Genomic DNA, 25,698 nt, shown 5'->3' with positions numbered 1-25,698 from the left:
CTCTTTTTGTTTGTATTTGCAGGTGTTTGGGTTTGTTAGGGTTTCCCCCCCCCTGCCAAGCCATGATGACAGTAAAGTTAATATGTGGGATTTTTGTGTTTTAAAGAATATGATGAGCAGTTGCAGCTAATGATCTGTAGCTAGTGAAGTGCAGTGTCCACACCTCAGTTTTTATAAATCGTGTGGTTCTGTTGAAATCACCAAGTATATAGTGATTTATGCCAGTCAAGGGCTTGTCCCTTGGGAAATCTGGACATCAGAATGCATTTCTTAGTTTCTAGGTAAATCATCTGATATAAATAAAAGAATGATGAAATGACATGCAAGTTCTGTACCTCAGAGCTTGACAAGTGTGTTTATACCTACATACACATACTGTGACATACTTTAATTGTTTTATATTCATAATGTGCATGTGTGCCACTGAAATATTACTTGAAAGATATGTTATTAGTTACAACAGGCCAGCAAGAAAGCCTAGAATTGTAGAATTTCCTGACTTGGTAGGAGCCCATAACAATCATCAAAGACCAGCTCTTGGAAAATAATATATTACATTAAAAATCTTTAATCTGGTAATTAAATTTACAGTTTGGACTAGGAATACTGTATCAAACCAACTGGAACAACCCCAAACTGAACACTTTACCATATGATTAAGAAGTGCTTTGTTGACAAATAGCACTGTTTCATATGATATCAATGATTTGATGGCTGGTTTTGAGTCTTGGTACTTAGGTTATGTGTCCATATAGTAGGAAATAAGAATGACACAAAATTATGAGGCTATAATTCTCTGGAGCTCACCTGGTGAATATATGAGAAGTATCTCCAGAAGAAAACTCGTTTGTTTTGGTTTTTTTGTATTACCCTCCCTCCTTTATGTGATGCGCTGCATGTTTTCCCATGCAGTTTGAGTTTATTTCCCCTTCCCAAAGGCAGTTTTGAGGCTCACCAAGCTACACTAAGTCACCTGGTTTTTGCAGTCACATAGAGGAGGCAGGCTGAGAGAGCAGCTGCCTCTTCTTCAATGCAAAGATTGTGCCCTCTTCTGGGGACACATTGGGTAAAGCCAATTTCTGTGTCAAGTGTCCACATAAAATCACAGAATCATTATGGTTGGAAAAGACTTCCAAGATCATTGAGTCCAACCACTACTCTGACACTGACTGGCCCACTGTGTCTCGAAGAACCACATTTACCTGTCTTTTGAACACTTGCATGGGTGGTGACTCCACCACTTCCCTGGGCAGCTTCTTCCAATGCCTGACCCTTCAGTGAAGAAATTTTTTCCTGATATCCAATCTAAACCTCTCCTGGCATAACTTGAGTTCATTTCCTGCTCCCCTCTTTGATTCTGTTGCAGATTTAGGGCACTATGGACTCAGGGTTAGAGTGAAGGGCCATAGCTTCCAGCAAGGAGAGCTAACGTGATTCAAAGTTGACATGTTCCATGGTTATTCTTAGGCTGGAATTTCACATCATCCTTGACAAAACTGATAATTTTCCTGCTTGAAAGAAGAGAGAATTCAATTAGCATCAGCTGCTGGCCTGGGAGCTGGGGGGCCCTCATCTCCTTTGAAAAGCCTTAAGTTGGGAAAGCATTTTTCCTGCATTCCCCCTCCTACCCCTAGTACCAGGCTTTGCAGCTGCACCATGAAGGTAACCAGTGGTCTCATTAAATATGAAAGCTGTTATAGTTGGAGGAGAATCATAAGTACAGCTACAGAGTGATTTAATGATGGCTCAGTAACTCCTAGGGATATCAATGTAAGAGATCATGAATAACTATCTTTTTCTACTTCTAGTTATCTCTCTGTCTTCCACCCAAACTTGCACACAGCTCATGGTTGGGGAAGGTAACCTTACCTGATATGTGAGTGGTAATGTTTTATTTAGTGTAGGCTTAGCTATGCAGTGATTCTTTAGGAGTCTGCAGCAGTCTAACAGGGCTCACTATTAGCACAAATTATGTTTTAAAATCTCAGGAGTGATTTACTGGGATTTCCAGTTATCTTTTATCAAAATAAAAATTAACCAAGGGGAGGTTATTAGTTTTGATAATGTCTCAGAAAATGTCAGGAGCTCCAGGAAGTGATGCACATTAATCTGGATGGTTACAAAGATGGCTGCAAAGAAAAGAAGTGACATGAAAGTGAGACTGAGGGACTGTCGTGCTCCAAAGTCCCAAGACTTCTGCTGACTGACCGAGAGCCTGAGTAATGCTTCTGGGAGGGGTATCAGTGCTTCGAGGGGTTTTTTAAGGCAGTTTTTCACTAAGAGTCATATATGCTCATTTGTAATCACCAAAGAATGCTTTTCTCCCTCTGTCATGCTTCCTGATGTGTCAATAGTAACAATGGAGCCCCCCTTGGGTCTCATGCACTCATGGACCCGTGCTTCCATTCTGCCTGTACGTGGCTGGGGTTTCACATCTGATTTCATTGTCTAGTGTGTGTTGTAAAATTTGGCCTGCAGTCCTGCTACTATGACCTTTGGGTGATATTATCTCCATGTATATTCAGAAAAAAAGTCTGTATGTCAATGTTTTAGTCATAATGTTGGTTGAGAAAATTCAGATATGACATCATCATTATTTAAATATCTTAAGGAAAATGTGATTTCAGTGCAACAAAGACAACCAAGCATAGGATAACTTTTCTGTATTGTTTTCAGGATTGTTGAGTAGGAAGTGGTCTATAATCTTTCTGTGACTTTTTGTGGTCTTTGAGAGCTGACTGATGGAGTTTTGAAGCATAACCATGTATGATTTTAACCTAAGCTCTATCCCAGCAGCTCTCTTGCAAGATTTGCTGAAAGCCCTACGTGCCCTATGTGAGACCAATGCTGACTGAATGTAGTTGTGCACACCCATTGTATGAAAATGGTTGCTGCAAGATTTAAGGTGCAAATGCATTCTAAGTGTGAATCTGACCTTCATTAGAAACTGGTTCTGTTTGATTTCAGGCTGTTGTTTCTTTTTATTTAAAATGTTTTATGGACAGTTGCAGCTGAAAATTAATTTTTGAATCTTTCACAAAGTGAAAGTGCATCATGCTGCTTCGAGCACTGGAGTGAACTTTCTGTGTTGTGAAGTCAACACCTCCTCTTCAATTTTCTCATCTTTCTTGTCACCCCGCCAGCCACACTGTTCTGTCCAGCCTTTGCAGTAGGTGTAAGGTTCTAGGGAATGACTGCACAGGAGATGCTGTGGCTTGTGGCAAGCAGTCACTCAGCAAGAACACTGCACAAAGCAGAGCATAATCTCAATTTGCAGGTTTGTTTTACTTTTCCTTTAGAAACATGGACCATGAAATATCTTGTTCCTAGTGGACTGAATGATGGCTTGGGCTTTGTTAAAGCTATCCCACCATGGCACAAAATGAAGTTAGAAGAATGGGACTGCCTCGCATTTAATTAATCTATAGTTTCATTTAAAATGTTATGCCCATTGAAAGACAAATATGTTGCAAATTTATCTGAAAAATGTGCCTACCTCTCTGCTTAGCAGAGACTCTATCTCTGAAGATAGAGTCACTCTGTAAAACTGAGCTGAAGCTGAGTCTATTAAGCTCTTGTTTGGTATTTAAGCAGATGTCAGCAAGTTTTCTTGAAATATAAACTGAATTGCAGATGGTGAAGGTCAGGAGCTAAAAAAGTACCTGTGCTATGTAAAGATTTACTTCTGGAAATAAGTATTTTCCAGTTCTGAATTCAAACAACTCAAAGGATGCTCTTGGTGACTGGCATGCCAGCTGGTTACATCAGTGCCTTTCATTTGAGCGCTCCTTTGTGCCCAGCAACACCAGTAGATAATTTCTTTCTCAGTGAGAGATCCTTGTAGTTACTGGGTTTGACTGAGCCTGCAGAGCACTTCAGTGTAAACTGTAATAAGATGTATTTGCTTGGAACAATTTCAAAACTTATTGTGCTGTGGTTTGTTTTTTTTTTCACTTCCCCTAAATATTAATACATAGTGAACAGAGCACGATGTGTGTAGCATGTTGAAAGAGTGTAAAAGAGTATTTGACTTGACTTGGAATAATTTGAGAGGCGGGGCAGAGAGAGTCCATGTCAAAACTTCACTCATGGCATGTTTGCCTATCTTCAGATTTGTGCCTGGAAATAATTCAAATTTGTGCCTGGATTGCTTCAAAGGAAGTCTGATGTTGCTTCAAAAGCTATTCACTTTCCTTCAATAATACTTACATCTTGGAGCTATGGGTACTTCATGCCAAGTGGCACCTCATTCCATGCAGGATAATTGTGGGTCTGATTTGTTGGAGTTCATGGCTTTCTTTGAAAAACCTTTGAGGTTTTCAGTTGTACTGCAGTTTGTCTGAATCTGTGTGGAGGGCAGGTGTTTAAATTTTTCTCATCAACTTCATTTGGAAACAAAACAAGGTAATGTTGAAGAAGCTTAAAGAGACCCTTTATTTGATGTTTTCCAACAATCTGATGGTGGCTCACAGGGTTATATCTACAAGTCTTTGCCCCAAATGTGAGCACCAGAGACAGACATTTCGGATGGAGCACTGCTACTGGTGACAGGCCCAGGTACTTCCTGAACTGGAAATTGCCCCATGTGTTTAATAGACTTCAGCTAAATCTTTCCTCTGTGGATATTTCTGGTTCTTTTGTGAACCTGTGTGAAGGTTACTGCCAGCAATGTTGTGTTTCTTGAGGAAGCGGAACCTTGGTGATTTTATTTGATGCCCTTCAGTTTTCCCATAGAAATAGTGATTAATTGCACCCAGTCAATGTTCTTCATTCCAGGAATCGTTAATGCACCTCTTCCCTTCAGTGCATTTGTCTTTTTTTTCTGGATCCAGCCCAGTATAGTTTCCCTACATTTGATCATCCTTGCTGCCCATTTTCCATGCTTATGTTCCTGAACGCAAGCCAGCCAACACTCTGTTCTGGACTGGTTTCATTATATGTTGGCATGGTATTTAAAGTCTAACACTTTAAAAGATTGTTGGGAAGCTCAAGCCTGTATTCTAGTAATTCAGGTATTATTAAGCACTTAGTGAGTGAAGGGTCTATGTAGCTTTTGGCTGAACAGTGCCTAAAGTCAGTGCTTTAAAACTGTATTTAGAGTTTTTAAGTAGTCCTTTCTCTCTCTCTCTTTTTTTTTTTTTATTATGAGCTTAATGAAAGGCTTCACTGAGTAATTTGGGTTACCTTGAAGAAAATTCTTTCCAGGGAACTGGCGTGTGTATAAAGCTGCACAAAAATCTTAGAAATATGCCATAGAGAGTAATGCTGTGCTGGCAAGGGTAGAAATCTCGCCAAACAGCCTGGTTTCTAGTTTTCATTTTAGTTACAGGACCTGAATCCAAAAATGAGAACAGTTGATTTACAGTCTATTGCCTTATTTTTCAAATTAACTAGACTTATTTCCAGGTTTAGAGGATGTTTCTGGTTCTTTTTATAAAGCCGTAATGAACTCAAGTGATGTCCTGACCAGACACTGATTGCACTACTAATTGCTCTTTCAGAAAACAGCATTAAAATATCTCTGGAGCAGAGTGGTCTTTTGAGAGATGTGGGGCAGATTCTGAAATGTGTTAACCTCTTTCACTCCAGGCTCCTCTGCTAGTAGGATTTTGGCCACTGACAAAATGAAAAATAGAAGAGTTAGTGGAACTTAGGTGTGGAGATGCAGATGGATTGTGTCATTTGTGACTTTTTTTTCAGTGTACAGAGCCCCAGAAGCTATTCAACATCGCCAATGAGCTGCTCCACACAGAAGAAGCGTATGTTAAAAGACTCCATCTCTTGGACCAGGTAATTCCATTTTGAATTAACTCTCCTTTCTTTTCAGTGAGCAGCAATGATGTCTCCTGTCCATTGCCTAAGCTGTAGCTCAGTACAAATGCTGTGTGTAGGTGGAAGATGGAGTTTGCTTGTCAGGCTGTGTGCTGTGGATCCCAGATGTGAGCTTTGAGCAAGAGGGTTCTCTGAAAGGAAACAGAGGATTGGGATGGCAGAAAGGGAAATGGGAAAGCAGCAGTCCAAGACACAGACACTGCCAGCATTTGGTTCCTCCCTGGGTGTATGGGGAGAGGAAATCACAGGGATAATGAAGGCACTAAGAAATGATGAAATCTGTGATTGCTCTTTGATGTGCAAGAAGTTGAAGTTTTACTAAAATTGGGCCACGTGCGTTAGCCCTGAGCCTACAGCAAACTATTTTTTACCAGTCTGTTTTGTAATTGTTGCCCATCATGTTTACACATGGGGATGAAGTGAAACTGGTGTGATGAGTCTGAACTTTCTTCCCCATAGACTTTGAGTTGACACTGCACAATTCTGACATTTCTATAATTGCCTCAAAGAAAAAACCCATGAATATGCAGGAAAGAAATAAAAATGGGGATGAGACACATTTCTAGCAAAGTGCTTTTTAAAAATGAGTAGAAGAAAAAAAAAATAGAAAACTGTCACCTGGCAAGAAATACTGTTAGAAGCTGTAACTTGGAGAATGATTCACCGTACAACTCTTGGAGCTGTATGGAAGACTTACAGTGCTTGTATTAGATTAACAGAAACTGTTTCTGGACCATAGAAATCTAGGGAATGTCTTTTCCTTTTGTTCAGTATAGTGTAATTTTTCCTACTGAGAAAAACCCAATCACATTATTTATTTTACTTTGTGTAAATAGCAGTAAATGCTTTTCAGGGACTGAATGATGTTTGCAGCTTGCACTCAAATATGAGATGTCTGATCTTCTCAGTCATTTCAATCTTTTCTGAATTATAGCTCAAATTTTCCTAGTTTTTTCAATAGCCTTTAGTGGTATATCTAACTCTGGGTGACAGCACGCTTAAATTCTGTGAACCTCCTTAAGACTCCAAGGACTGGCTACCAGGGGTCAAAATCTGCAGCTCTGTTCTAAGCAGTCAGCTTTGCAAAATTGCAATCTAAAATCAGCATATCTAGGACTGATTTTTGTTAAAAATGTTGGTACTGTCTTGTTTCCTTCTGCAGGTTTTTTGCACTAAATTGTCCGAAGCAGGGATCTCATCTGAAGTGATAACAGGCATCTTCTCAAATATTTCTTCCATCTATTGTTTCCATGGACAATTTCTTCTTCCTGAGCTCAAAACAAGAATTACACAAGAATGGTAGGTAGCTGTCATTACAATTATTTAAAAAATACATTTTCAAGAAACTGTAGCAACCATAAGGCCTAGTCTAATTCCAAATTTTTTATTGTTTAATGCAGTAGTTACGTTAGTTCTTTACTAATTCTCAAACATTTCTGACTTAAGGAGTAGGCCTGAGCACTCAAAACTTCCAGAATATATTGTGAGCATTTTTTTAGTTGGAAGTATTACTAGAGCTGTTTTTCATTACTGCATTCCCACTCTCCTATTATTGCAGTACTATGAAATTACAGTACTAGGAAGGAATAAAATTGCTTCTTTTGGCCCTATAGCTGAAATAAATATTTTCAAATACCATTTCAAATTTGGCTACTATAAGAAGTTGAAGGTAGAACTTACTGGTTTTAGAGGTCTTTTCCAAATCTAATGATTCTGTGATGCTGTAAGCTGTAGATCAGGCAGAAACACAGTGATAGGTAGAAAGGTTAATTGTAAGTCAGATCTAGGAAACCCAATTTGAGGGGACACATTGGGTGCATGGTGTCCTGCAGTGGCAGGTGCAGATAGTGCTGACCTTTCCAGGTCCCATGATTGATCAAGACAGGACCACAGTTTGCCTCTGTCTTGTCTGAGTCCAGTCTTCACACATTTGTCAGTGACCAGAAGGAGTAAATGAGTCTCAGCACCTCTGTGCCTGGCTTGCACTTGCAGGGACAACTGTAACAGAAGATATTGCATAGATTACCATATCTATGATCTAGGATATTGCATAGATTACCATAAACTGAACTTAGCCTGTCTTGATTGCACATATGTGTAAATGCTTGTGCATGTGGGAGACAACTGTGGAAATCTTACAGCTGTGTTTTCTCTCTGAAGATACCATTCATTTCCAGAGATTTCAGTACTTACCTGTCTCTTTACCATAGGAGCGTCAACCCACGGCTAGGAGATATCCTGCAGAAACTTGCTCCTTTTCTGAAAATGTATGGAGAGTATGTAAAGAACTTTGACAGGGCAATGGACATAGTGAACACATGTATGCAGCGGTCCTCTCCATTCAAAGATGTAGTTCAGAATATACAGGTATGTTTTTAATTTGCATAATAGGACTTGGAGATTGTAATGGTTTAGGAATGATAATCCCCAGTTTAGAGAGTCCAAAACCACGGTGCTACTCCTTTGTTTTCCCCCCCCACTGCCCTTTTCCCCTCCTTCTGGAGCATCTGAAGAGGAGAGCTGGAGGCACAAAAAGCAAAAATCATGTAAGAACAATTTACTGGAAACAATGAGATAAGAAAACTAACAGTAAGAGCAACAATATTAATAACAAAAATAAAGGTGTACCAAAAAGAGAGTGCAGAGTTCAATCCAGCTGCAGCTACTCACCGAAACCACTCCCTCCAGTCAGGACCAGCATCACCCAAACTGCTCCATGTGCCAACTTGCTCCACCATAAGGAACCTTCTCTGAAATGAGGCCCTCTCTTCCAGCCTAGCAATGACCTGAGGTGTTATCCACTAACACTGAGGCCCTGGCCACACCCCTCCTGGCTACTGGAAAAAATTAACTCTCTGCTGGCTAGAACCAGGAGTGAGAGATCCTCACTTAATTCAGTGTATTTATTTGTTTCCCAGTTAATGACACACATTGTCAAGATAATAAGACATACTAAAATTACACCATTTTAGTGGCATTCCTTTCTTCTCTTTTTCTGGTACATAGATTTCACACACAGTTTTTATTCCACTCAAACTTTTTTTTTTTTTTTTTAAATATGGCTTTAAACTTACAGAGGCCAGGGTTAGATGGGATATTGAAAAGTAATTCTTCCCTGTGAAGGTGGTGAGGCACAGGCTGCCCAGAGAAGCTGTGGCTGCCCCTGGATCCGTGGAAATGTTCAAGATCAGGCTGGATGGGGCTTGGAGCAACTTGGGACAGTGGATGAGGGTTGGACTGGATGGTCTTCAAGGTCCCTTCCAACCCAAACCATTCCGTGATTCTGTGGTTTAAGAGGAGTATCTGATCACAGAATTAAACTTCACCCTTGGCCCAGTAATTCTGACTCTTTTGAATTTGTCTTCCTCATTTCTAACTTTAATTTTTTTTTTTATTAAATACAGTTTCATTCTGAGGTGGGTGTGCTTAAGTTTGGATATGTCACTAACAGCATCTACTGTTTGTCTGGTTTTTCTGAGGCTTCCAAAGTGGCAAGCAGCTCTCAGGATCACAACTCCACAGGAGGATGCTTGAGATGGATTTTCATGTGTTTTCTCATAATTGCACAAAAAGCTGCGCAGGGAGAGGGGAAGAGCTCTGGTTATGCTGATGTATCCATAAAACTGTTCTATCCCACTCGTCCCCTGGGCCAGCTGAATGGATGCAGGCTCCAGGATGCTCATAAGCATCCCTCTGCCAGTCTTTGGAAGGCAGATACCATCCTTTGGGAAGGAAGGGCTGGCAAGGAGTGGGTTAAGCTGAACAGGGAGCACAGCTGCCTGCCCTAAATGGGAGGACTGTGCTGGGCCAGCTGTCGGGAATCAAGTAATCCCCTAGCAAGCTGGGAGAGGAGAGGCCCTGAGTGGAGGTTTAGGGCTGTGTCAGGGACTCAAGACAGAAGTTTGGAGAAACAAGGACTGGGGGAGGTCCTTTCCTGCCATGCTACTGCTCCACAGGACCTTTTCTTACCCCTTTTTTGTCTGTACCCATCCTGCTCCCACTAAGGGCATGCACACCAGCACTGTGTTTTGCTGTCCTCAGCCTGTGGCAAGCCATGACTTTCTGCAGGGTAATCCATTTGGGACTGTTTTCCCTACAGCACAGGCAACTGTCTCTTCCCACCAAGTAGTTCCAACATAAATTATGTATGTCACCTGTTGGTCTACACTGGTTCCAGACCATGGGCAGCTCTGCTCTTGCTTGAGCAGAACTCTTGCCAGGCAGTGTGGGCACTGGCAATGCAGGCAGGAGATGCACTTCGGAAGCCTGCTGATGACAGAAGGGCACTGTAGGTTATTTAGTCACACCTACACAGCACCTTTTGCTCTGTTGCTCGGTGATTATAGCTGCAGGAGGCAGAGATTAGACCCAGAATGCTTAGTCCACTTATTTGACATATCTCTGCACTATCAAAAGCCACTGATAGTTTTCAACATACCAGTTGAAGTGTGTTGTGATCCTTCAGGGATGCACTGTCTACCTAAGCTGCTAATGGAGTAGTGTATATATAATATACAGCATTAGGCATTCACTGTTACTAATTATGTTAAATTAGGGAAAGCAGAAAACAAAAATCAAATGTTACTAATAAGTTGATGACTGTGACTTATCAAATTTAGTCCTTTGAATTTCTGGAAAGAAAGCTAATATTTTTCTTTCAGACATTCATCCCATTATCTCCAGTCTTGCTGTGAGAATGGAGCGAGTCAGCAGTGTGGTGTGGGCTGGAATATTTATGAGGAAATTGCAGATACTTGAAAGAAGTTCCTTTCTCTGAGAAATACACAGTGAAATTAACATGGTTATAGAGAGGTTGTTTACATGAGAGCAGACCACATTAGTGGGCTGATGTAAAAATAATGCTGTGTAGAAGAGCTTGTGTGTGTCTGTGGTTAACATGCTGCTGTGGAGTCAGATTACATCACTAGCAGCAACTTCTTGTGGATTCTCATCTCTCCTCTTTTAAATGAAAATATTCTTTTGCTTCGCAGGATCCTATGAAAACAAGTACACTGCAATACTCAGTGCCATTGTATGCAGAGCACATTGGTGCCTTATTGGATGATGTTTTGTGTAACCAGACTCAAATCTCCTCCCCTTCTTGGCCAAGTGCAAAAGAAGCAGAATTTGAGAGAGCTCTGCCTTTCAAAGCTGATGTGTGAGCAGTGTGCCTACTGCTCATACAGTAAGCTCTGGCAAGCAATACATTCCTGGGGTCATTGTGATTTCATGAAGTTGGGAGAACAATGCTGCACAGGGCCATGGATGGGAAAAGTTTTTCTGAGCCTTCTGAAAGAAGATAGTTGCATATCGGCAGAAAATGCCTGACATGGGATGAAGATTCACATAAAAGCTGCCAGCTCTGATATCTGCTCTCAGGCTCTCCAGCTCTGGAGAGGCTGGATCATAGGCCAGCGATTGAGGTTGAACAAGGCCAAGTGCCAGGTCCTGTCCTTGGGTCACAACACCCCCTGCAGCTCCAGGCTGAGCCAGAGGGCCTGGAAAGGCCCTGGGGGTGCTGGTGGCAGTGGCTGAACAGGCAGTGGCTGAACCAGGTGGGTAAGAAGGACCAGGGCACCTTGGGCTGTTCAGCACTGGTGTGGCAGCAGGGCCAGGGCAATGCCCATCCCCTGTGCTGGACATGCTGGGGTCAGTTTTGAGCCCCTCACAACAAGAAAGAGCTTGAGGGGCTGGAATGTGTCCAGAGAAGGAAATGGAGCTGGGGAACGGGCTCAGCCTGGAGAAAAGGAGGCTTGGGAGGTACCTTCTCACTCTGCACAACTCTCTGACAGGAAGGGGCAGATGTGGGGTAGGCTGGGCTCTGCTTCCAGCAAACAAGAGACAGGACAAGAGGAAATGACCTCAAACTGTGCCAGGGGAAGGTCTAGGTTGGATATTAGGAAATATTTCTTGATGGAGAGGGTTGTCCAGCCCTGGCTCAGGCTGCCCGGGGCAGTGATGGAATCACTGTCCCTGGAGGGATTTAAAAGACATGCAGATGTGGCACTTGGGGACTTGATTGAGTTGGCCTTGGCAGTGTTAGGTTTATGTTTGGACTCGATCATCTCAGTCTTTTCCAACCTAATGAGCCTGTCGACCTATGATGGCTTGAGAAGCTCCTGTACACTCTTCTGGCTGTATGTGAATGGTCATTTTTCATTCTGTTATATACCAAAGGCAGAAAAAAATCAAACCCTCCTGTTCTTGTTTTCTCTCCATTACAGAAACAGGAGGTGTGTGGAAACCTGACTTTGCAGCATCATATGCTTGAACCAGTGCAAAGGATTCCTCGTTATGAGCTTCTCCTGAAGGACTATTTAAAGAAACTTCCAGAAGAATCTCCAGACAGGAAAGATGCTGAAAGTACATGTAAACGCCTCTCTGTTTAAAAGCACAATGAAATCCTGGGGAGTTTTTCTTTGTGTGTTCAGATACTTACAGCCAGGACTATGGTAGAAATGGAGATTTGAATTAATCAACTTATTACCAAACAAAGGGATTTTGAATGCTTTTGGAGTTGAGAAGAAAACGGTTGGAATACCTGCTCTAGGAATGAAAGCAGCTTTGGCAAACAAACAGTGACAATATGTTGAAGTTTGCTGTAGTAGAACATCTAAATTTTTGTTTACTCCATTGTGTGGCTAAGGACAAAGACAGGAAGACATCCTTGCAGTAGCCAGAGGAAGAAAGGAAGAATGGTTTTAAATTTGTATTGAATTTAAATGTGTATTTCTTGCCAAGAAAGCCAGATAGACTCTGTTTATATGGTGAAACAGGAGAAGTGGACTTCTCTTGATTACAAGGAGTTTTTGCTCTCAACCAAAAGAGTGTCCATATCACCATAAACAGGCATATCACCATAATCCCTGTTTTAGGAAAACAATCTTAAAAATATGCTTGGGAAGACTTAAGTGAAACTTGACTTTTAATAGGTGATTCCTAGAAAGTGAGGGTTCTTTGTCACTGTGTGCTTTGGCTCATCTAGATTTTTAGGAGAGAAAGATGAAACATAGATCAGTTGAACAGGCAGAACTGATTGTGTCTATAATTGCTTATGTATCATCAATTTTGAAGGACAAACTACTCAGAGAGGTGAACCTGTCCCCCAAGGTGCTATTAAAAGATATAATCTAGAGAATGCATAACTGTTGGTACCTTTATTGCAGAGTCACTGGAGCTGATATCGACAGCAGCAAACCATTCCAATGCAGCCATCCGGAAGATGGTGAGTAGCAATTCCAGAATGGAATCGTGATCTGACTGAAACACTTGTCTAAACTGAAGGCCTCCCAGTGCTACAGGCTCAGCACGGTAACTGGAGAGGAATATCTGCCTGTCACTCAGGCTTTAAACATGTGTTGGATGTCTGAGTCCTTTTTATTGTAAATGCAGTTTTCTGTGGCTTGTTTGGCTTAAATTCCATCTCCCTCATTCTTAAGGACCCAATGAGTTGAAAAAGGAAGTCTTCATAAAACTTGTTATTTGCTTGTCCTTGAAAAGTGTTGAAAGTGTTCCAATTAGGCCTATTCACAAGGTGTCCTTGCAGATTTTCACACTGTTTTTTTAGTCCTACAGTTCTTCAACAGAAGAATGAAGGTTGCTTTGATTTGATTTTGGCCCATCTTAAGTGCACAGAATGTGCATTTTGCATGCATCAGTAGCTTCAGAAAGCTGTGTTTCAAAAGCTGGGCAGTCAGATGTGGAGATGTTGGACATTAGCACAGGTTTTAATATAGAAGAGGTAGTGCATTACCGTTAAAGTAAATGGGCTTTACAGCTGCAGATGTTATCCCTTTGGTGCACCCAGGTGTCTCAGGACATTTTGTATCAAACAGACCTGAAATGCTGTGTATCTGGCTTAGGTTCAAGGTTTATATTCACTTCCCTATCAGACCGTTACTTCCTCTCTCAGCTGGTGGGGACACCATGAGACCATGTTTCCTGTGGCTGCTATGGGGAAGTAGCCAGCTGATGTCTGTGTATTTCCAGTATGTCTGAAAACATAGTTAGGAAACCATCTGTTTCTATTTGAGTCTGGCATGTTCTCTTGATAAGGATATATTTTGGTGGAAATTTTTCTGGATTTGGGCCTCTTAACTCCTGGGAGCTTTTTACAGTATCTCTGCAGATATCAGGAATATGAAACAACTCATTGGCTCATTGGTTTCTGTGTCGGTTGCTTTTTCTGTTAGTACACAAGAACCCGTTGGAAAAGGCTGTTATAATAATTTTGCTGCTTGAGGTCCAAGCCAGACTGAAAGGAAAGTGAATGCTGTAGCAAAATCCCCAAAAGTTAGTGGATGGTTGAATTAATTATTGGCTGCTTACTCTTGTTGTGGTGCAGTAAAAGAAATAAATCATGCTTCCATTATTTGGTAGCATACAGGTCTCCAGCTTGGCCAGTGATTTTATTGGATATTGCTTCTAAAGTTCCAAAGATTAATATTTGGACTTGATGATCTTAGAGATTTATTTCAACCTTTGTCATTCTATAATACATATTTAGTGTTGAATAGTAATAGTCTAAAAGTATCAAATAAATTTATCTCAAAGTGTCATTAAATGGTACAATCCAAGTATAACTAATCCAGTATGACTAATCCAGAGTGGGGAATAGCACTGAAGAATATGCAACGTGTTTTAATATAAATGCAAAGCTATAGTGGAAGTGAAAGACTGTTTTCTTTCAACTTACATACATTTACCACAGAAATTAAAGAGTGGAAAATAGACCACATGGAATAATTTTTTTTTTTTTAATTTAAATTGCTGGGTGTTTGTACTGGCAGGAAAAGATGCACAAGCTTTTGGAAGTCTATGAGCGCCTGGGTGGTGAAGAGGATATTGTTAACCCAGCCAACGAGCTCATTAAAGAAGGACAAATTCAGAAACTTTCAGCGAAGAATGGCACAGCACAGGATAGGTATTTATTCCTGGTGAGTGTTTCAGCTGCTTTATTATTTTCAGGGCTGTGCTCAGGTTGGATGGGCCTTAGAGCACACTGGTCTAGTGGAAGGGGTCCCTACTCATGGCAGGCAGTGGAAGGAGATAGACTTTAAGGTCCTTTCCAACCCAAACCATCCTTTGAATCTATGATTCTGTGGTATGTTTACATCTTCCTAAGCTTAAAGACAAAAAGCATTCACCAGCTGAGCCCAGCTACTCCTTCTGAGCAGCAGTTTTCTCTTGTAGTTTTTTGCTCAAGGATTTCCTTCTTTCTCTCATGCTGTGCCTTTACTGGCCCAAAGGGGTCTTTTCCATCTCCCTCCTCAGAGGCTGAGTTTTTGCAGAGTGCCACAGGAGGTGGTTTCCAGCCAAACCACCTCGCTGCAGGAGATGGCCAGCTCTCACTGGCACTGGGAGAAGAGCTCTCATGCTTTCAAGGAAGTCCAATTCAGAGGGAGGGCCAGAAGGGAGAAGTGACTGGCTGAGGTGTTTCTGTCTGCCCACTTCTTTCAGTAATGATCCATCAGTCTCACTTTCACCTTAAATCTCTTCTTGAGAGCTATCTCTTAGATTAAAACACACCAGAGCCCTAAACCTTCACAGTGCAGGCTGTGTCTAGCATGTAACTGCCTAAGTTAAACTCTTGCCTCATTGCAGTTTAACAGCATGGTGCTGTACTGTGTGCCAAAACTGAGGCTGATCGGCCAGAAGTTCAGTGTCCGAGAGAAGATGGACATTGCAGGACTGCAGGTTTGTATCTCTTCTTTTCTCTTTTTTTAATGTTCTTGATAGCTTTGGATCCCTGCTGAATCTAAATACATAACATTGTATGAATGTAAAAATATAGTAGAATTCTAAAACCTAGCTTTGGATCACTTTGGATCAATGCAGTTTTTCCACAAGAAGAAAGACCTTAAGGTGCTGGAGTGTGTCCAGAGAAGCACAACAGAGCTGGGGAAGGGTCTGGAGCACAAGTCTGATGAGGGAGATGGGGGGATTCTGGAGATAAGGAGCAAGACCTTCTCACTTCCTACAGCTGCCTGAAAGATGGGTGTAGCCAGGTGAGGGTTGGCCTCTTCTAACGTGTGACAGGATGAGAGGAAGCGGCCTCAAGTTGCACCGGGGGAGGCTTAGGTTGGATATTAGGGAATATTTCTTCACTGAAATGGTTTTCCAGCCCTGGCACAGGTTGCCCAGGTGGAATCACCATCTCTGGAAGTGTTCAAAAAACATGTGGATGTGGCACTTGAGAACATGGTTTTGTGGTGAATGTGATGGTGCTGTTTTGATGGTTGGACTTGAGGATCTTAATGTTCTTTTCCAACGTTAGTGATTCTATGATTTTATCTCTTTTGGGGTTTTTTTGGTTGGTTGGTGTTATGAACCAGTTTAACACAGAAGACCAAAGGAAACTAAGCCTCTGTGAATAAAATGGATCGAACCCAGAAAGGTTCAAAATATATCCCAAAACTTGATTAAAACCAAATGAAGTTCAATGTTGATGCCAAAAAAAAGTGATATATTTTATTAATTAGTAAAAGAGGCAAAGAGAAAGAAAGAGAAAATAAGAAATAGAAAAAGAGGTGTGCATGGGTGGGGAGAAAGGGAGAAGGTGACACCAGTTAGGTGGAAACATATCACACTTCCCAGGGTCCCAACAACATCTCATTGCTCCCCTCCATCTGCTGTTCTTGGTGGTGAGGGTCCCCCTGCCACCTGTCGCTGGAAAGTAGGGAATCCAGTGGATTGATAAAGTGGCTTGGGTCAGGTGGGAACACCCACATGCCTCCCTGAGTAGGGCATATTTGACACTGTCCTTTGCAACACTATGGATCTGTTGCATCATCTCTGGTGCAGGGTCTGGGGACCCCTTTGTAGGAGGGTGTTTGATGGACCATGACTCTGCTGTCCTTCATGTGGATGCGGTTTCTGCCAGGGTGAAGGAGCCCACAGCTGAGCTCCTCTGCACAGCAGAGGATGGGTGTTCACTGCTCGAATCAGAGGTTTTTTCATCACACACCCAAAACCTCTCCTCCCCCCACCCTTTGGTGTGAGGGTCTGTTCAAGCCTAGCAGCTGATAGCCCTGGGGCTGTGACTTCCACCCTGAAGGTGCTAAGCTTGATCTCTCTCTGAATGTATTCTTCTCCCCTAAATCACTTTATCTTATCTTCATCAATGAGCAGTGTAGGGCTCCATTCAGGGTTTTGGTGGTTTTCTCTGCATCTTTTGTTTTGGTGGTTTTCTCTGCATCTTTTAGTTTTGCTATAACAAGCAAAAGTCTTTCATGAAGATGTTTAAGACATAAATTATAACATTTCAGTCTCTGACAGCTGGGCTTTTGAAATTTTTATAAGAATCATTCAAAAAGGGAGCATAGTAATGGTGACTGTGTGACATGTTTGGATTGAGTGCCTTACCTTGTCCCCTGGCTGACACACCCCCCCACCTGCCATAGGAGTCTGATTGGTGATACAGACATGCGAGTTTTGTAGCAAGACAGGTAACTATGGAAACAGTCCCTTATTTTTTCTACTTCTATACTTTATTCCAAATGATCTTTTTGACTAAGCATTTCTAAGAATGACTGTATTTGTAAGTCATTAAAAATGTTGGAAAGACAAGTTCAATGAGTAAAAAAGCTGATGTGCTTTTTACAGGTCCAAGAAATTGCCAAGCAAAATGTGGCTCATACATTTTCCATAACAGGAAAAAAGAGATCGTTGGAACTGCAAGCCAGGTATGATACTTGTTCTGTCTTTGAAGGTTTGTGAAATTTATCTACGGGCTGTGCTAGTGTGACAGAGCTTTAAATCATGAGGTGAGCAGCAGAGGTGGGTAACAGATATGTAAGAGAATGTTGGTCCTAAGTCAAAGTGTGTTGATTGCCTTTATTGAATGCAGTGTTTATAGTAGTGCTTGTAGGGTCCACTGTGTCAACAATTCAAGTATTTTTGGCATTTGGTAATAATTACTGTGAATAATTATCAATAATGTTTTTAAATAGTGGGTAGCAAAGCTAAAAATCTAATGGATATAAAGCTGTGAAGCTGTGAATTGAATTTACTGAAAATATTTTAAGTAGAACGATGATGTTTTCTCTATTTTTCTTTTGTTTTAACAGGACAGAAGAGGAGAAGAGGGAATGGATTCATGTTAGTACAAAGCACCAATGATAAGGAGGGCAATCACCATGCAGGCAGCATTTGAAATCATCGTTTTGGGGTTCTGAATTAATGTGGCTGTGCAGGGAAGCTGGGTGGGCCAGTGTGGTGGAGTTGCTCATGGAGAAGTGTGGAACTCAGTCAGGGTCCTGGTGCTGACCAGCTGGCCCCAGAAAGTATCTGGGGGCTCCAGCTGGGCTCCCCTTCCCTGCATTCCTCAAGCCCAGTATGAGAAGAGACTGAGGCATCAGACCTTGTATATTCTTCCAGTTTGACTTGTAGAAATACTGTCTGATGGCAGTCTTAGTTTTTAACTGAAACAATAATGGGTTTAACACCACCACTTAAGGTTTTTAAGTGTCCCTTTCATTTATACAAGTGTAAGGGTTTTTCACCAAGTGATCTTCCTATGAGAGAATTTTTTTTTTGTGATGCTTCTTATCTTTGCTGACATCTTTGTCTCAGGTCATTCAAGCCACAATAGAAAAGCACAAACAGAACAGTGAGACCTTCAGAGCTTTCAATAGCTCTTTTTCACAAGAGGAGGAGCATCCTCCTGATTCCTCAGTAAGTACCAGTGCTTCGTTCTCCTTTGCCAGAACAGTTTTACCAGCAGTTGAGACTTGCACAGCTAACTTTAAAATAGTGTAGTCTTGTTCTGGATTTTTATATGACATTACAGGGCAGTAATCTCCATTTCTCTGGCTTTCAAATGTCTATCAGTCACAGTTAGTCAGCCATGCAGATACAGAATAAATTACCCAGGACAATTCAATTGCCAGAGACCCATCAGGCATATTTTCCAGGCTGGTGGCTTTTTTTAGCAGAACAGGTATAATTCCTCAATGTTTTAAGTGCTTAGCAGTCTGGAATTTTATTTGTGTCCCTGAGAGATATTGTTCATTACTTTTCCCCATCTCATCAGAGATGCATTTTGGGATTATTTCTTTGATGTTATTTTATTATTATTTAAAATATGTTAAAGACTCGGAAGGAAAATTATGCATTTTAAAAGGATCTTGAAATACAGTTCTTCTAGATAGTATATATATTTCAGAAAAACACTCTTCAGCTAAATATGTAGTATAGTCTTGAAAGTTTATTGTTTCTCTACAGCCATATGGTATCACTCTGTGTTTGCTAGGAATTTTGTTTTAGAAGTATTGACATCAGGACCATATCTCTCCATTCAACTTGAAAATGATGGTGATAACCTTAGCACAGGCATTTGCTACAAACTAAAGAGGAATGGGTCTTGAGAGAGCAAAATATTTAGGAATATCATATGGTGCTGCCTATGACTTTTATGACATCTACCAAGATGGTAGATCTTGGAGCAGAGGGAGAGAAGGTCCATTGGTCTATCTACAGAGATTCAACTTTGGGAGCTTTTTATCTTCCCCATTCCCTGCCAACTAAATTGTTTGTTTGGGGTTCTTTTGTTTTGGTACCTAACCATTTTTGACATCTCTCCTTGGATATTCAGGACTGATTTGGTGACTCAGATAAAAAATCTGGATTTTTTTATCTGCCTGGTTTTCCAGGAGCCTCAGGAGAGATGTTGGATATGCCTTTCATCCCCACATAATCAGATTGACAGTTTGAAGACCTCCTCAACACTCCATAGAGTCTAGAATACTGCTACTGATAGCTGCCAGCAATGAGTCATTTTCAGAATCTGGCGTAGTTTACTTATCCTGAACTATTCATCAGCTAAGAATACTTGGGGAAAAAATAGAAAATAGTCAATTCATGCCTATATTTTTCAGTTAACTTATGGCTGCATTCACAGCCAGGCTGCATTCAGAGCCCAAACAATAAGCAAACTAATAAACTCATTTCTTTCTATGTAATTAAAACACAGCGTCTGGTCAAGTTCATTATTATTATTTTGCTTTGTAAATCAAATTTGATTTTGCTTCTGTGTTCATGGTGTAGCCTCCCACTTATATTCTACTCTTCATAAAAGCCAAGCAGGGCAGGAGTCTGGTTTATCCCTGGCTGTGATATTAATGCAGTCTGTACTGTAATTTCTTTAATGCCAGAATACTAACCTGCATTTTTAGGAGATTATCTTCTCTAGATAATCAGCTTTGAAACTGATGTCACAGCTAAATGTGACAGAAATTACTGTTAAAACAGGCTGAAAGTATTTCTCTAAGGAAAACTGGACAAATACTGAGAACATTCTAACTGCAATACACTGCACTAGGTAGCATCCACCAGACATATCATCTATGGAAAACTGGGCAGCAACTTTAGAGGGAAAAGTGACCCTTGTTTTTCTCTCAATAAATGGATATGCAATCATGGATTCCTGTTTGGATCTGTAACAGCTAATAGAAATTAACCTGTACAAAAAGAGTCAAATTGGTTTTTTCCCATGCTTGGCCATACATTTTCTCTGTTACGGTGCTTAGGACTGGTTGCAGTTCATGACTAATGCATGCAACTCTGACCATACTTTGTGGTAGCAGTAGTAATTTAAGAAGGGTTTTTAGAAAGCTTTAGGGTTCCTTTGTGGTTTAGTTCCTCCCTTTTCACCTGCAGCATTTCCAGGCTTTGTGAAAGCTGTTTTTAAAACCATCTAAAAATGTTCCCAAGGAGAAGGACCTCTTTCACCACTGCTTCATCTCAGAAGAGTTGGAGGCACCTGGTGTGGTGACAGACCTAATTTGTGCAGTCTTGGAAGGCTGGCAAGGAAAAGTGCTGCAGAGAGCTGAGCTCTGTGGAAGTGACATCTCTAGCATCTGAGATTGAGAATGCTTCTATTAGTTAAATCATGAATGTTAGATGCCGCTGTTTCTTTTCCCATAGATCTGAGTGGTTCTGACAAACATGTCAATAACTGTATTGTTACCAGCTCTGAGACAGTGTGAGTGGTAATGGTAATGTAAAAGGGAGAAGCCCTTTTGAAATATTTTCCTGATAAGAGTAGAGGGTATTTGATTTTTAGCACATTATTCCAAATAAACAAACAGACAAGGGGATCTGAATAGGCAACTGGAGTAATTTACTCTTTTCCCTAAATTTGCTGGGGGTTTTCTCAAGCTCTTCTTCAAATCCTGTTTTTCCTCCACATTTTTCTTTTTCCAAGTCCCATCACAGCACACAGATGTCATTTTACTAGGCAGAGTAAAATGCTGGGTTGATTAGGATTCCAGTGAAAAGAGTCCCCTTTGCAGAGGACTGAGGAACAGATGATGTGAACACCTCAGGGTTGCTGGGTTTTTGCAGAGGCAGAAATAGCTGGTTAGAGCTGAGTAGTGATGCTTCCCTTAATTCAATTGTATTCCCTTAGGAAGTGCTCTAGGGTGGGACAGCCCTGGTCCCAGAGGATGCATTTGCTCCTTTCCTTGTTCTAAAGAGTTGATTGATTGTATTAGAATATAAATAGACTCAATGAGGCATCAGAATGAATAGCTCTTCAATTTGGCCACTCAAACAGAGATTAAACCTTCTTGCTTTAAAATGAAATGAAGCCAGAGTGCCAAAATGTACTGGCCATTTGGATAATCTTGAAATAAGAGATGTTGTCTGATTGGCAAAGGAAGAATGACTTATGGGAATAACAGGAGAATTTATCATAAAGAATCTAATAGTTTGAAAACCTTGTGTAAACTAGCAAACTCCCTGTAAATTCATTTGCAGATTAGGTAGTTTTCCATTCTTTTTAGAATGTAGCCTGTGATTTTGATACTCAATGTACAAAGCTTATTTGCACTTTATATATATTGAATACTATTGAATGTATATATGTCTATATATATGGCATACATATAGATATATGAATATTATATATTAACTCTACAGGAATATATATATAGATATACAAACATCTATGTGTATTTAGTACATCTACATCTCCATAACTGTATAAATGGAGATGTCACTTCACATTTATTTAGGGATTGAAATGCATTATGAAGAAGAGAAACTTAACGGAGTGGTGTTTTAATAGAGTAAATTTTGTTCCTCTCAGAATCAAGTACCTTCACAGAGCTTTTGCTGGTCTGGCTGGCAGGCTCCAATAGAGAAGTGTCCTTCAAACTTTGGCACTGGCTTTCTGCAGCATGTAAGGAACAGGTTGCACCCAAAGGAAGGTTGGCACTTCAGTGCCATCTGTAAAATCATCCACATCACAGCCCACCCCATATTTGAGGATGGCTGAGTACATGTGCAACATGTGCACCTGGGGGTAGTGGAAGGTGTCCCTGCTCATGGCAGGGGGCTGGAACAAGATGAGCTGTAAGATCCCTTTCAACTCAGACCATTCTATGGTTCTGTGATCTGATTCTATAAATTAAAGTGTGCTCACAAGCAAAGAATTGAGGGCTGAAAGCAAACTCTCTTTCTTTTCTCTTCCCCCACCACCCCCACCTTGTTTCCCTTCCCTTCCCTTCCCTTCCCTTCCCTTCCCTTCCCTTCCCTTCCCTTCCCTTCCCTTCCCTTCCCTTCCCTTCCCTTCCCTTCCCTTCCCTTCCCTTCCCTTCCCTTCCCCTCTTCCCTATATATTTGAGGAAGAATGTCCATGTTGAAACTGTTCTGTGTCATTCTCTTTCTCCTCAGATAGCCAGCACCAGCTCAGTTGAATCAATGCCAGGAGCAGATGGTGGTGGTGCATTAGGAGGGGTGAGTAATTTGAAGCTAATACTTTAGTCAGAGCAGTGTTGGGAGGTGGGTTATGTTTATTTTACAGCAGGAAAAAATAATCATACTTCAATATAGGTTTTATAGAGTTTATATCCTGCTGTCTGTGGCCTCAGCTGTGCAGTTTCCTGGCTAAGTTATACCCACAGCTAGTTGCCATTTGCAGCATCGGGGAATTTGAATCCTGCTCAGATGTGTCACAAAAACCAGGAAATAAACTCTTCAACCAATTTGCTGGGTTAGAAAGTTGACATTACTTTATTAACAGTGCTGGATATGAGGAGGTTTCTCCTCAAAGTATGAATAGACTTCTTAAAGCAATATAACTCCTTCAGTAGTAGATACATGCTGCACACACATCAGAGTTGATTCCTTCAATTTGTAGCACTGGGTTTGGAGAGGGGGAGATTTGTGTGGGCTTTTTTGTTTGTTTGTTGTTTTGTGAGGATTTTTGGTGGTTTTTTGGTTGGTTGGTTGGTTGGTTTTGTGTGCATGTATTTAAATTGTGATAGGGAGCTATACTGATTGAAGGGAGAACGGCAAAAAGATACCAGGAAATCTATCTGATTAATGCTGTTGCATTGTATAACTCAGGATTTCATTCCAGAACCACATTTTGAGTAACACTTCTTCCACAGTATGCTTTCCATGTTTCTGCTAATGCAGAGGAAGAGATGATAGTACTTTTGTGTATCTCTGGCCTGTAAAACATTGCCTGCCACGAAAGCAAAATATACTTTCAAGATATTATTCGTTTTGCTCAGTAAAATGGCTATAACTGCTGCTGAATCAAACCAAGGGTTTGAGTCCTTAATAAGGTCTATTTTTTATTGTTCTTATCTCTCTCTTCTAGAATAAAAGATTTTCAGGAAATGCCTAGGGTTAGTTGAATTTACTCAAGATTAGCCTCAACAAGAACAACCAACCACCAGAAATACCCTTACCTGTAGAGACATGCTGTAGGATGTTTTGTATTAGCATGATGATTTTAGGAACTAAGGAGCCATTTAGCAGCACCTCCAGACCTCTGGCCAAGCTTGGAACCTTCTGGTAGAGTGCACAGTGTCAATTCAAAGCTGTTAAACAAGCCAGCAAACTGACCTATTAAAAAACCCAAGTTATAAGGGTTTGTGATTAGTGTGCTCCTTGCTGGTTATTTTTTGTCTTCACTTAATATTTTCACTTAACAATTTTTACTTTATTTACAGTCAGTTTTGTGATTAGTGTTTTGTGCCTTGAGTTGCAGATGCTGTATTTAGTGAACTACTTAGAAAAAAATATGTTTTAAAGTATTAAAAAAACCCCAAGCCTACATAAAAATTTTGGTTGGTCTTAAGTATATACATTTTATTTGTAATTAAATAAAAAACTTGTATCTTTTTTAGTTGATTATAAATTGTTGTGTCAGTGATTTACATATGATAGCATATCTTGATATGTTAAGTAATTTTCCTTAAATCGTGTATTTAAAGAAAAATTTAATTCCTGACATAGAAAAAAATATGGAGTTGATCAAAAAGACAAAAATACCCTAAATTTTGTAATATTGATTCTGGGCTCTAATTTTGCTAAAAATGAATAATATCAAGAGAATAATGAATAAAGATGTTAGTTGCAGCTTCAGAAAATATGAATTTTTAGTGCTGACATCCCTTTAGTACAGATCAGTGAGAGCACAAGCAATACATTGTGTGGTCAACAGCTTCACGTGCAAACCACTTGGTGGTAGTGGTGGCCAGCACACTGGGAGCTCCTTCCTGTGCTTCCCCAGCTTGCCTGAGAGGCTTCTGGGATTTTCTTCAGCATTCACGTTCACGCTTGCATAACCAGACAATGAAGTCCTATTGCAGGAAGGATCATCTGCTTGTCTATTGCATCATGGTACCTCTTTGCTGAATTCTCTTGCTGCTCTGCACTGCTAGTGCAGGTTATGCTCAGACTTCTGTATGCAGGAGGAAATGTGAGCCTGTGGAAAATGTCTTACACACAGTCTTGCCAATATAATTTTGGCATGTAGAGAAACAAACTAAAAGATACAAAGTACAAAATCTGCTATATAATTTAAAATTATTTTTCACTTACAGTTAGCATTTCCAGAAACACTTGCTGATTGCAACCCCATTGTGGGTTGCTCCAGGTAGTTAATTTATAAATGGAAAATACACCTCTAAGAGCATAATCAGAAGGAAAAGAATTGAAACTGCTCTGTAGCTCATGTGTCTGCTCACGTTAGAGTCTTGTCAGACTGTATTTATGAGTCACATGAACAACATTGGGGCTGAATTTCTACCTGCTAACCCAGACAGAATGAAATACCTGGCACAGAGCAGCTGTGGCAGGCCCCTGGATCCCTGGAAGTGTCCAAAGCCAGGTTGGACATTGGGGCTTGGAGCCACCTGGGCTAGTGGAAGGTGTCCCTGCCCAAGACAGGGTGGGACTGGATGGACTTTAAGGTCACTTCCACCCCAGACCATTCTGGGACTGCGTGATTCTCCAACTGTATAGCAAGTAATAAGTAATGGTAACAGCAGCCTTCTAAACCCCCTGCTTTTCTTGCTGCTCCTACCAGCTTTTTGGTGATTCTCCCCTGCATTTCAGAAGCAAATGGAGGCTGCATAGTTCACTAAGTTCAAGATGTCTGCTCACCTAAGAAGGCCTGCCATAGGCCTTCATCTTGCAGTCACATGAGTTGTACCTCTTGCTGGGATATATGCTATTTTTCCACCAAAATTTTAAAATTCAAGGAAACTGTCAAGATTTAGAGAGTTACATGCAGTAGAGTAAAAGCAAATTAGCAGTCAAAACAGCCTAGTCTGAAAGAAGTAGATCCTGGCTCTGAACAGATTTTATGTGTTTTTTCCAGTCAGACTTAGCAGCTTCAAAACAGAGTTGGGTATATTGAGAAAGGTGAGAAATATGGCAATTATTCAAGCTCATTATTATCAAGATGCTGAAGCGAGGGTGGCTCTGTGTTAGCACCTCCTTTAAAAGGCATCAGCAGTAAATAAAGTAGCTTGTGTAATAAATGACACAGTTGCAAAGTGATTGTTAAATTTATCTAGGATGAACAATGTGAGTTATAATGTGTATCCTTGTTTGCTGCAAAAG

At 40.8% G+C, this 25,698-nt stretch overlaps 1 protein-coding gene across 5 annotated transcripts in view; it reads left to right on the top strand.

Annotated features, from left to right (window-relative positions):
- Positions 1–25,698, top strand: part of FGD3 (FYVE, RhoGEF and PH domain containing 3) — a 92,499-nt gene that overhangs the window by 56,023 nt on the left and 10,778 nt on the right. For all 5 annotated transcript variants that reach the window (XR_004981037.2, XM_036390895.2, XM_036390896.2 and 2 more), the window contains exons 5-15: positions 5,701–5,790; positions 6,995–7,131; positions 8,043–8,199; positions 12,057–12,195; positions 12,999–13,057; positions 14,622–14,768; positions 15,436–15,528; positions 17,437–17,516; positions 17,901–17,931; positions 18,406–18,507; positions 22,510–22,572. Coding sequence is in view for 4 of the 5 variants with exons in the window: in XM_036390895.2 (XP_036246788.1) it covers positions 5,701–5,790; positions 6,995–7,131; positions 8,043–8,199; positions 12,057–12,195; positions 12,999–13,057; positions 14,622–14,768; positions 15,436–15,528; positions 17,437–17,516; positions 17,901–17,931; positions 18,406–18,507; positions 22,510–22,572 (1,098 nt within the window). In the remaining variant the exon portion in view is untranslated. The remainder of the gene's footprint in view (positions 1–5,700; positions 5,791–6,994; positions 7,132–8,042; positions 8,200–12,056; positions 12,196–12,998; positions 13,058–14,621; positions 14,769–15,435; positions 15,529–17,436; positions 17,517–17,900; positions 17,932–18,405; positions 18,508–22,509; positions 22,573–25,698) is intronic.

The sequence above is a fragment of the Molothrus ater genome, chromosome 11, assembly GCF_012460135.2.
Source record: "Molothrus ater isolate BHLD 08-10-18 breed brown headed cowbird chromosome 11, BPBGC_Mater_1.1, whole genome shotgun sequence".
NCBI classification, from domain to species: Eukaryota; Metazoa; Chordata; class Aves; order Passeriformes; family Icteridae; genus Molothrus; species Molothrus ater.
This window is presented reverse-complemented; position numbering and strand designations above follow the sequence as displayed.